Consider the following 12,581-nt stretch of genomic DNA (forward strand, 5'->3'; position numbering starts at 1 on the left):
GGTTTAATAAACTGTGGGTTTAGCATTAAGTGCAAACCAGGTCAGTGGGTGGTGCCCAATGCTATGTTGTTGTTGTTGTTGTTGTTGTTGTTGTTGTTGTTTGTAACCAGCCCATCTGACTGGGGTGCTGAAGCCACTCTGGGCAGCTTCCAGCATATACCAAAACATACTGTATTTTTCTGTGTATAAGACTAGTTTCCCCACCCTAAAAATAATGTCCAAAATTTGGGGGCGTCTTATACACAGGGGCCATCTCCCCCCATTTTCTTAAATTGGAGTCCCCCAAAATAGTGGGTGTCTTATACATTGGTGCGTCTTATAGAAGGAAAATTGCGGTAATTAAACATTAAAAACTTTCCCTATACAGGGCTGCCTTCAGATGTCTTCTAAAGGTTGCGTAGCTGTTTCTCTCCTTGACATCTGATGGGAGGGCGTTCCACAGGGAGGGCACCACTACTGAGAAGGCCCTCTGTAGCTTCACTTCTCGCAGTGAGGGAACCAGCAGAAGACCCTCAGAGCTGGACTTCAGTGTCCAGGCTGGATGACAGGGATGGAGATGTTCCTTTAGGTACACTGGGCCAAGGCTGTTTAGGGCAGGCACCCCCAAACTTGGCCTTCCAGATGTTTTGGGACTACAACTCCCATCGTCCCTTGCTAACAGGACCAGTGGTCAGGGATGATGGGAATTGTAGTCCCAAAACATCTGGAGGGCCAAGTTTGGGGGTGCCTGGTTTAGGGCGTTAAAGGTCAGCACCAGCACTTTGAATTATGCTCAGAAATGTACTGGGAGCCAATGTAGGTCTTTCAGGACCAGTGTTCGATTTCCTAATGAAAGGACTCAAGTCAGTGAAATGAGGAAGAGAGGCATTTTTTAGTGAGTCCCCCTTCAGCCTGAATCTGCCTCCAGAAGGAGCCGCCAACACTTTGTGGAACAGATTTGGGAAGAGGGCAGAGGGAAAATTGCCCAAAATGGCCTTCCTCCCATTCCACTGACAAATTTCTTCCATCAGCATATGAAAAGCTTTAGATACCAATCGATATATTTTGAACTTCTAATTAAGCTTTCCTCATATCCAAGGCTTAGGAAACACCAGGTGCTTGGTTCTGCATTATTTGGGACTGAGCTCTTTATCCCCTCCCCCCATTTTCCTCTCAAATTTTAATAATAATTTTATTTATTTCAGGTTTGCTTTGTCAGGCATGGATATGGAGCAGAGAGACTACGATTCCCGGACAGCGTTGCACGTAGCGGCTGCGGAAGGTTGTGGCAGTGAATAATCTCCGGCATTTCTTGTTAACATTTTAGCGCCGTTTAATATAACGAGTGCATAAAATTATCCTCCTCCTTGTGTTTTGTAGGTCACGTAGAGGTAGTTAAATTTTTGCTGGAAGCCTGCAAAGTGAATCCTTTCCCCAAAGACAGGTGAGCATCTGCACTTGAACATACAGGGGAGTATTCGCAGTCAATTAAATTACGGCAGTGCTGGCTTCGTGGGCACTGTTCTCCGAGGAATTTGTGTGCTGAAAAGCGGATATTTTATGGGGAACGTAATGAGAATTCTCTATATGCAAGCCAGGCGGCTGCTGATTCTGCTAATACGGAAGGCGGGAGGCAGGGTTCTGGGCTTAGTTACAGAATATGCCTAGTCTACATGTGCTTGGGAGGGAATCAAGGCAGTGAAATGGGAAGATTATTATTATTATTATTATTATTATTATTTATTATTATTAGAGTTTCTATACCACCCTATACCCAAAGGTCTCAGGGTGGTTCACAGAAAAGATCACAGCATATATAATCAGAATAAAAACAACAACCCAATAATATCCCCTGAAAAGAGCCACATTTAAAAGGGCACAAAATGTCAAACAGATCACTCAAAGGCCTGGTTAAAAAGGAACCTTTCTGCCTGGTGCCTAAAGGTGTGTAATGAAGGCGCCAGGCAAACTTCTTTGGGGAGAGCATTCCATAGACAGGGAGCCACTGCAGAGAAGGCCCTGTTCTTGAGTTGCCACCCTCTAGACCTCTCGAGGAGGCGGCACACAAAGGAGGGCCTCAGAAGATGATTTCAGGGTCCACATAGGTTAACATGGAAAGAGGCGGTCCTTGAGGTATTGCGGTCCTCAGCTGTTTAAGGCTTTATGGGTCAAAACCAGTGCTTTGAATTGGGCCCGGAAACTAACTGGTAGCCAGTGCAGTCGGACCAGGATTGGTGTAATATGCTCAAACCGTCTTGTTCCGGTGAACAACCTGGCCGTTGAATTCTGCACCAGCTGAAGTTTCTGAATCTTCAGAGGCAGCCCTACGTATAACAGATTGCAGTAATCTAACCTTGATGTTACCAGAGCATAGACAACAGTAGTTAGGCTCTCCCTGTCCAGATAGGGGTGTAGCTGGACCACTAGCCAAAGCTGATGGAAGGCATTCCGGGCCACCTGAGCCTAGACATTGTGCTCCAATATTTTTTTTACATGTTGTCAACATTCTTCCCTGTACAAACTAACAGACTCCTAGCCTGGTTTTGTGCAATGTCCTTAAGCCTATTTAATTCAATGAGCTTTGGCACATCGAACCATTCCTGCATTGTTTGCGGGTTAGACTGGATGACCCTTGGGTCCCTTCCAGCTCTTAAGATTCTATGCACAGGTCAGACTGTGAGACCACATATATCCATACTCAGGCCATCCTTGCTTTTATGGCTTATAATCAACTTTCAGTTTCATTGCTTTTGACGTAACCCCCTGCGGAATTTTCTTCGGTAGAATAAAATGGGCTTGTTAGCGGAGTCCCTCGTTTACAGAAAACAAACCTGAGGACCTCAAGGTTGCTTCAGATGCTTTGAGCTTCTTCTGCAGATTGCAACGGGTTCCTGTGGAGGAGAGAAACATGCAGCCTGCCTACGGATTGGGAACTGTGATGATGGCACAACCATTCACGTTGCATGGGTTTTATTCCATGGTAGTTAGTCATGCCTGACAGTGGCGTAGCGTGGGGGGTGCAGGGGGGGGCGGCCGCACCGGGCGCAACATCAGGGGGGGGGTGCGCTCGCACTCGCAGCTTTCTGCCCCTACCTGGCTCACTCTCTCTCACTGCAGTGCTGGCTGTGCGAATCCGATCCGAGCCGCCGGGTCGCCGCCCACTGTGGAGGGGAAGGTGCCAGGCGTGCGGTGCGGTGTGGAGAGAGAGCGAGGGACTATCTGGGGGAGGGACAGTGCGGGGGGGGGCGCAAATTACTTGCCTTGCCCCGGGTGCTGACAACCCACGCTACGCCACTGATGCCTGAACCCTGTACTCCCTGCTGCGTTCCTTGCCGTAACCATCATTGTACATTAAAAAGCAATTAGGTTTATTGGGCGAGGTTGCGGCAGGACTTCCTCCCTCGTGTGGTTCCCCCAGAATCTGCTCCAGAAGGTTGGAGGGACCCTCTTGAGCTGTTTTTAGGGTGCACAAAGGTGGGGAGTAAGAGAAATCTTTAGTGCCATTGCACAAGGATATTTTTGTTCTGCAAGCAGGCAGAGGTGTTGCCCGCTGCTTTCATTAAATGCTTGTGATTTAAAGACACCTATTGAGGCCTCCTGCTGCGGCGACGATGTGTGATGTCACATGCTGATGTCACACATGCGTGCCGGGCACCCACAATGTTGGGTGGAACCTGACACACCATCTCCCTGCCTTTTCACTAGGGAAAAGAGAAACTCACTATCCCCATTTTAACTCCTCGCTTAACATACTGGCTGACCTCAGGCAAGTCACTCTATCAGTTTGCTTCTCTGGGTTATTTTAATTCTAAAAAGCTGCTCCAAGCTTGGGTGAAAAGGGGGGCGGTTTTACAAATATGGCAAGAGCTTCCGATATATTTTGATACCCACATCATCTTCTTCAACCTGAATGTTTTTGCTCCTGCAGATGGAACAACACACCTATGGATGAAGCTTTGCACTTTGGACATCATGACGTATTTAAAATTCTTCAAGAATATCAGGTCCAGTACACGCCTCCGGACGATTCTGGCAGTGGAAAGGAAAACCAAACTGTGCAGAAGAACCTCGACGGCTTACTATAACCCTCTTTTCCCCCCTGCTAGATCCCAAGAATTGAGATTACTGATCTAATTAATTGTGGAAAAAATGATTATGAAGAGCGTGTGTGTTTCTATTGGATAGTGATGTATCTTTGTTTCAGTGTTACAGGAGCTTTCGTCATCGCGCACAGACAAGTCTAGTTTCTCTTTCAGAAAAACAAAACTTCCAAGTCTCCATTCATGATGTGAGCAATATTACCTCGTGCTACTTATAACCGATAGAAAAAAAAAAGAAATATTAGCTGCTGTTGGCTTTGTGCACTACTTTATTTATTTTTCTGTTTTCCGTGATGCTTCACTCCATGGTCAAGAACTCCCTCTCCCCCGTTCTGAATTTTATTTTTTTAATTATTAATTGAAGCCGTCTGGGAAGTGTGCCTGAGTGGAACTGGGCCACACACAAGTGTCAATGTGGTCTTGCTAGATTTTCAAGATTTGTTGCTGACATGGATTTAGTTTGGATGCGTGATGTGGATTTAGTCTGTGTGTGTCGAGCTGCAATCTGCACTTACGTATTTCTTGCGTTTTTAATTTCCCATGATACTTGTTTACATCATGTAAATTCTCAGAAGTATAGATTGTTGACTGGGGTCAGTGGTCTAGGCTTAACTTTTTATTCAAATAGTGTTTTTATCAGGGAATCTGTTCTAAGGTTTGTTTGACCAAAAGATATAGAGGAATGTAATTAGATAACCACGAGATCTTAGATGTTTCTATCAAATCTGCTTTATCCTCATGTCTGGCTGCTGAAATACTCCTCAGTCCTTCGGCAGCCACTGGTTCTTCTCAACACTCTTCGTTTTCACCAAATCGTCGTATACATACCACACTGGAGTCTGACTGACGGCAAGTGTTTCCTCCTTGTATTCTTTATTTAGCAGTGGCAAATACTTTATTCCAATCAAGGACCTGCAGGTATAAATAGAGAACCTGGCATTTTGTAGTGTGTAAATCTAAATTCAAATTATGTGTGGATAAAGGTGATGTGGGGGCTGGTTTCACGCCAGGGGAAATAATTGCAACAATGGTGTCAGAAGGGTACTTCCAACTAACCTCCATTCTCAACTTGGTGACACTCATGCTATGTGCAACTTGCTTAAGCGACCTGATCAAAGCAGGTCATGGTGATGTTATTATGGATGTTCATTGTGTCAGAATCAATCTAGATGCAAAGAAATGGCGTTTTATAAAGGTGGGAGCTATATGAAATCTCTGTGAACTTGAAATAAGGATTCCATGTGGTGTTGATGTTGCTACCCCTCCTTTGTTGAAGTAAACAATGACTGAAGGTTATGTTGGGTTTTGTTGAAGGAAACAATGACTGAAGTAGAATGATTTGCATCCTCAAGGAAATGCTTACGCCATGGAAAGATGAGGGGTTTGAGACTGAGCATATGAAGGGATAGGCCTGAGATACTACATTATAATAAGCAGTGGATCGAAACTGGGTTGCAGGCCCTATGAGGTGGATTGCACCAGAATCATAGCCACCATTTTCTGTTATTCTTGTTGTATAATAAGGAAGAGTAGATAGTAAAGCCAGGAGGAGACGCGGAGAAAAACACATGGTATGGGCGTGAGGAACCAAAACAGGTCTTGCATAACAAGTGAGGCTTAAAAGTGGATTCCAAAAATAAAAGCTGGAAGTTGCACATTTTAGCAAACCTCTCATTACTGGTAGAATATCCTATTTGTTCACAGGTTTTAGGAGTTTCTTTCAAGAACTCCACAAGCTTTATTTCCCTAAATGCCATCCACTGGGCTCTGTGCCACTACCCCTCCACTAACGTTCTTTGAGCCAAATTGAGGACAGAGTTTACTGCAACTCCTCAGGAGTGCTTAGCAATATTCTGCAAAGACTGAAAGTATAAAAGTCCATTTGCCGGGCCTAGAGAGTCATAGCTGTTCTTTTCTCCAAAACGAATCATATTCTACGTGTATCTCCTTAAAGTATTCAAATTTATCCTTTTGGCATTTCAGTAGTCTCTAGTTATCACTATTTAATCAAATTGTAATACTGCAAAGGAAAAAAAAAAGCATTATGCATATAAGCAAATGAAAGCCATTTCCCCTCAAATAGTTTGAGATTAACATTAGTATTTCCACCCTGCCAGTAGACAGCAACTATTTTAGTACCAGCCTCTTCGAAGGTAGTTATAGCTTTTCCTCATTACAAGAGGAAGTTGCAATTTGTAAAGTAATTGTGGCCCATTGGAGGCAGTTCATTTACATGTGGGCTTATTTATAAATATACTGTCCTTTAGTTCTGTTTTCTGTTGCTAACATGTTTTTTGTTTACCAAAAAGGCTTGTTTTGCTTGAAGAACACACTCAGTTTTAAAGTCTAAGCATTCTATACTTGTTTATCACAGCCTATAGAATTAAGTCAATTTTATGCTTCGTACATAAATGGCTCCTGCAATAGTCCTAGAATCAGCTATCCCATTTTTTGTGTGGATGTGTTGTGCTGGACGCATGTCCTTTTTAGTTTCATAGCAGAACTACCAGTGACTGTTTGTAGTGACCCAATGAGTAAAATACCTGGGCTTGACATTTGACATTCTTTATTGTAGAGGAGAAACTATGATGATTGTATTTGCCTCTTGACAGTTTCCCCATGAACTGAATCTAAACTTAATATACTTGAGCTGTACCACTTCTGAACGTAAGATTTATTTTCAGGATTACCAAATTCAGTGGTGTTGCATTTTACAACATAATAAACATGCTTAACAAAAAAAAAAAGGTGGTTTGCTTTTTCTTCCCTGATCTACTATGCCTGTGTGTTCTCAGTGGAAGCATATTAATTAAGCTTTTCATTCTTTCTATAGCAGCTTTACAAAACACATTTGCTGAGTGATGGGGGAGGTCCAGTCTGAACTTGTGTATTGTGAAACGTGCACTGCTGGGACTCTAGTTTGCTTAAGAGGATTGTACTGCTTTTAGGGTTGCATAGAGGGGCTGTAGAACTAATCTTTCTGGAGCCGAAGTGAGGCACACAAGCCTTAGCCACTGAACAGCCTAGGCAACAGAATCAGTCTCTTAATTCCCTCCACAATCAAGACTCTCTCCAGAAAGCAATTCCCTTTTAATGAAAAGAGACACCATGGGAAATTACAGTGGTACCTCGGGTTACATACGCTTCAGGTTACAGACTCCGCTAACCCAGAAATATTACCTCGGGTTAAGAACTTTCCTTCAGGGTGAGAACAGAAATCGTGCTCCAGCGGCGCGGCAGCAGCGAGAGGCCCCATTAGCTAAAGTGGCGCTTCAGGTTAAGAACAGTTTCAGGACCTCCAGAACAAATAAAGTACTTAACCCGAGGTACCACTGTATTCCATTAGCAACCAAACACACCGAAGGTATGCCACAATTACACACGTGTTATTAGGCGCTGCCACTTATTTACAGTCTTCAAACTGTGTGTGTCATTTATGGTCTGCCAACACAGAATACAAAATACATGGGATCATTAAAAGGTTATCACGGCAGGAATGGGGGGGGGGGGGACCCAAATCTAACAATGCTGCTTATTTTGCAAATTCATCCTTTTACTGAATGGCTCTGATACGCAGAGCGTGCATGTAAAAAAATCTATATACCACTTGATTGCAATAAAAGTGGCTTACTGGATAGAACCCTACAGAATAGGCATATTTTTTGGGGGGGGGCACTCCTGGTAAAAATTGACTCCACCCCCAGATGAGTTACGAGAGCTGGAACTATTACCTGCCTCTGCCCTCTAAATGCTTTCAGCGTTAAGTCACTAAAGCGTTCCTGTATTTAGGAAAAGATAACCAGTTATATAATAGGGAATTCTGCTCTTTAAAATTGGGTACAGCAATAACCGTGATCTTGTCGTTGAGCTCTACAGCAAATCCTGCTCCACCTGTAAAGGTAAAGGTACCCCTGCCCGTACGGGCCAGTCTTGACAGACTCTAGGGTTGTGCGCCCATCTCACTCAAGAGGCCGGGGGCCAGCGCTGTCCGAAGACACTTCCAGGTCACGTGGCCAGCGTGACATCGCTGCTCTGGCGAGCCAGAGCCGCACACGGAAACGCCGTTTACCTTCCCGCTAGTAAGCGGTCCCTATTTATCTACTTTCCCCCTGGGGTGCTTTCGAACTGCTAGGTTGGCAAGCGCTGGGACCGAGCAACAGGAGCGCACCCCGCCGCGGGGATTCGAACCGCCGACCTTTCGATCGGCAAGCCCTAGGCACTGAGGCTTTTACCCACAGCGCCACCCGCTTCCCTATTTCCACACTAGCGCTCTGCATTTGGTGAATGATCTTGTTTCCACCTCCAGCAACACACTTTCACTTAGCTTTCCTGTAGGCCAAAGTGGAATCACAAGTGTTAGAAGAGGCACAAGTGCTGTGAACTTGGGGTATAATGCTTATGTCAAGCTACACCCCACGGAACAGGGGGTGAACTTCGAAAGAGCCCTAACTAGGACTCCACAGTTAAGTCAGGACTGTGCAGTTAACAGTACCCCACCAAGGAATCCTGATTTGTATGCATTTTGCCTCTCTGTGACACAGCAACAAAACCAGATTTGATTTCTGCAGGAAATCTAGGCTTCCAATTTGAATGTTCTTGGTGCTTTGTTTTTAAAAGAACATTCCATTTCACAGAGAACAAGCTAGGAATGTATGCAACGCTAATAAAATAAAATCGCCATAAGCACACAACAACTGACACACACAAACAAGCTGCTGGAAAATAAGTTATGTCCTGGATCACTAGCCTAAACCACTATTTTCGTAACAAAAGAACAAACCCTTTTAACTTTTGTTAGCCGAAAGCGTAGCTTTAAAAACAGTACAGCAGCGATACATAAGGCACTGCAGTGCTCAGAAGCCAGAACTGCATAATATGGATTCTACAGCCTTTATGGGTCCTCAACTCACGAGTCGCTAAGTCTTGATGCAGGCCTAGCCAGCCAGCCCTTACGTTCAATAATCTGGACATAGCTGGAAAAGAAAAGAAAAAAAAGACAGGTTACCCAAGTGACAATGACAAATGACACTTAACATTCTACACTTTTGGTGGAGCGCTTGATCCTACAAATCTGCTTTTAACCAGCTGAAGAGCAGCTCTTGAGTCCCATGGTCTGTGCACCAGCTTATTCACTATTATTTAAAGGAGGCTGCTTGGAGAGATGCAAGCAGATACAATGCCCTGCATTAACTCAAAAAGCAGTGGGGCAAAGCCAAGTCTGCACAATGGCCTCTGTCCACTTCATCATCACTCCCCACACTACCACCAAAAAACGGTGTCTCTTAACAGGAGACCAGTGTTAAAATTGGGATTGCTATAAATTGCACCAGCTGGCTTTGAGTAAGGTAAAGGTAAAGGGACCCCTGACAGTTAGGTCCAGTCGTGGCTGACTCTGGGGTTGTGGCACTCATCTTGCTTTATTGGCCGAGGGAGCTGGCGTACAGCTTCCGGGTCATGTGCCCAGCATGACTAAGCCACTTCTGGCAAACCAGAGCAGCGCACGGAAATGCCATTTACCTTCCTGCCAGAGCGGTACCTATTTATCTACTTGCACTTTGAAGTGCTTTCAAACTACTAGGTTGGCAGGAGCTGGGACCGAGCAATGGGAGCTCACCGTCGCGGGGATTTGAACCACCGACCTTCTGATCAGCAAGTCCTAGGCTCTGTGGTTTAACCCACAGCGCCACCCACGTGTAAGTTATTACAGTTAAATTGGTGTATAAAAGGGACAGCTCAGTTATGCTGCCTTAAGGAAGAAACCTTATATCCATAGTCTACACCAGGAGTCGGCAACCTAAGGCCCAGGGGCCACAAGCGGCCCATGGGGGTCATTTAACCGGCCCATGAGCTGCCCCCAAACTGAGCCGCCTGCTTGGTGAGTCCCCACGCGCTGTCCTAAAACGGCACAATGTGGTGCAGGGACTCGCTTCCGTGGCGTTAAAAATTGTGTCTGCACAGAAATCGTGGGCTCTCTGCTGGAGTGAACTGGCCTAGGTGAGGTAAACCTTGCTGACCCCTGGCCTACGCCTCTGCTCATTGGAGGAAATCCAGAGTTGAGCATCCCCCAGCAAAGGGGAAAGGTAGTTGTTTAGTCGTTTAGTTGTGTCCGACTCTTCGTGACCCCATGGACCAGAGCACGCCAGGCACTTCTGTCTTCCACTGCCTCCCGCAGTTTGGTCAGACTCATGCTGGTAGCTTTGAGAACACTATCCAACCATCTTGTCCTCTGTCGTCCCCTTCTCCTTGTGCCCTCCATCTTTCTCAACATCAGGGTCTTTTCCAGGGAGTCTCCTCTTCTCATGAGGTGGCCAAAGTACTGGCGTCTCAGCTTCACGATCTGTCCTTCCAGTGAGCACACAGGGCTGATTTCCTTCAGAATGGAGAGGTTTGAACTTCTTGCAGTCCATGGGACTCTCAAGAGTCTCTTCCAGCACCATAATTCAAAAGCATCAATTCTTCGGCGATCAGCCTTCTTTATGGTCCAGCTCTCACTTCCATACATCACTACTGGGAAAACCATAGCTTTAACTATACGGACCTTTGTTGGCAAGGTGATGTCTCTGCTTTTTAAGATACAATCTTGCCTTAAAGCTAACAGACTCCAGGGTAGCTTTTTCAGTTCTGCAGGGCAGAGGTTTTCAACCTTTTTTGAGTCCACTGCTTCCTCAACCTACTACATTCTTTCTGTGGCTCCCCTGTGGGTCTCAGGAGCTCAATTGCCACCCCTTGCCTGCTGAGCTGTCAGCCCCTCACCCCTTTCTTGGACACTCTTGTGGAGGGTTCCCTCAGCCTCCTTCCATCTCCCTTCTCCTCTCCTTAGGAATCCTCACTTGCTTGCTTGCTTACTGAGGCCACCAGCACCCCGGCTGGTCCCAGAGTCACCATTCGCTTCAACAAACAGCTGTGCAAGCCTTTGGAGGGGGAGGGCATCAGAGAAGAGGATGGGAAGGAAGCAGGGATGGAGGGCAAACCTGACCATGATTCAAGGCACCCCGGGGTGCCACAATGCACTGGTTGAAAACCACTGCTGTAGGGGATTGCTGAATCACACCTGTAGAGTTTACTAACTGCTGCTCAGCAAGAAGCTCTTCCCTGTGTTACTATCATAGAATCATAGAGTTGGAAGAGACCACAAGGGCCATCGAGTCCAACCCCCTGCCAAGCAGGAAACACCATCAGAGCACTCCTGACATATGGTTGTCAAGCCTCTGCTTAAAGACCTCCAAAGAAGGAGACTCCACCACACTCCTTGGCAGCAAATTCCACTGTCGAACAGCTCTTACTGTCAGGAAGTTCTTCCTAATGTTTAGGTGGAATCTTCTTTCTTGTAGTTTGGATCCATTGCTCCGTGTCCGCTTCTCTGGAGCAGCAGAAAACAACCTTTCTCCCTCCTCTATGTGACATCCTTTTATATATTTGAACATTGCTATCATATCACCCCTTAACCTCCTCTTCTCCAGGCTAAACATGCCCAGCTCCCTTAGCCGTTCCTCATAAGGCATCGTTTCCAGGCCTTCTATGATGTTACTAAGTATGTTTCCAAGCACAATTCAAAGTGTTGGTGCTGACCTTTAAAGCCCTAAACGGCCTCGGTCCAGTATACCTGAAGGAGCGTCTCCACCCCCATCGTTCAGCCACAACACTGAGGTCTAGCGCTGAGGGCCTGCTGCTAGTCCCTCACTGCGAGAAGCCAAGTTACAGGGAACCAGGCACAGGGCCTTCTCGGTAGTGGCGCCTGCCCTGTGGAACACCCTCCCACCATATTTCAAGGCAATAAACAACTATTTAACTTTTAAAAGACAACTGCTTAGGGAAGTTTTTAATGTCTGACGCTGTATTGTTTTTAATATTCAGTTGGAAGCCGCCCAGAGTGGCTGGGGAAACCCAGCCAGATGGGCGGGGTATAAATAATAAATTATTATTATTATTATATTATATAAAATCATGCTAAGTCTCTCGGGGATGGCGGCACTATGTGAATTTCTTGCATCCATGACAGATAAACGTGCCCGACAGGTAAGCAAGGCTTCAGAAGCCCCCGGCTTTGTGGCTGACTCACCATCATGTCTGCAGAGGCTATCGCTCGTTTGACCTCGTCAAACTCTTCCGGGGACATTGGCAAGAGGTTATCCGTGCTCTGCAGTTTGGAAGGGTGGCTGCAAGATAAGAAGGAGGGGGTGGGGAGAAAACAACAAGAACGTGACTGTTTCTAATAAGCTGGGAGCAACCAGGGAATCACTAGTCCTGGTATAAACAAGGCTGGGGAACCAGACGCCGAGCAGATGTTGGGAGATCAGTGCCCACCTTCCCCAGCAAAAAGCCAAACTGGGTGTGGGAGTCGGAGTCTAACAGCATCTGGAGGGAGACTGGTTCTTACCCCTGCAGATACCTCTGGCCAAACTGTTAATTTAAAGTGCTCGAAATCATTAAGCGTTGCCCAAAGGCAATGTAAACCCAACAGCGGACCCTTCTTGCCCTGCTAAGACAATCAGATCGCTTCGA

The 12,581-nt window shown here is 46.0% G+C and overlaps 2 protein-coding genes across 3 annotated transcripts in view; one reads left to right on the forward strand and one right to left on the reverse strand.

Moving 5' to 3' along the window:
• Positions 1-6,826, forward strand: part of GLS (glutaminase) — a 76,995-nt gene extending 70,169 nt beyond the window's left edge. The window contains exons 16-18 of the mRNA XM_083409209.1: positions 1,185-1,261; positions 1,360-1,423; positions 3,908-6,826. Coding sequence (XP_083265335.1) covers positions 1,185-1,261; positions 1,360-1,423; positions 3,908-4,064 — 298 coding nt within the window. The 3' untranslated portion in view covers positions 4,065-6,826. The remainder of the gene's footprint in view (positions 1-1,184; positions 1,262-1,359; positions 1,424-3,907) is intronic.
• The window catches only part of STAT1 (signal transducer and activator of transcription 1), a 46,396-nt gene continuing 40,443 nt past the window's right edge, over positions 6,629-12,581 (reverse strand). For both annotated transcript variants that reach the window (XM_083408669.1, XM_083408668.1), the window contains exons 23-24: positions 12,139-12,235; positions 6,629-9,052 (exon numbers count right to left, since the gene is read on the reverse strand). In XM_083408669.1, coding sequence (XP_083264795.1) covers positions 9,035-9,052; positions 12,139-12,235 — 115 coding nt within the window. In that variant the 3' untranslated portion in view covers positions 6,629-9,034. The remainder of the gene's footprint in view (positions 9,053-12,138; positions 12,236-12,581) is intronic.

Source organism: Podarcis tiliguerta (genome assembly GCF_965153285.1).
Source record: "Podarcis tiliguerta genome assembly, chromosome: 1".
Lineage (NCBI taxonomy): Eukaryota > Metazoa > Chordata > Lepidosauria > Squamata > Lacertidae > Podarcis > Podarcis tiliguerta.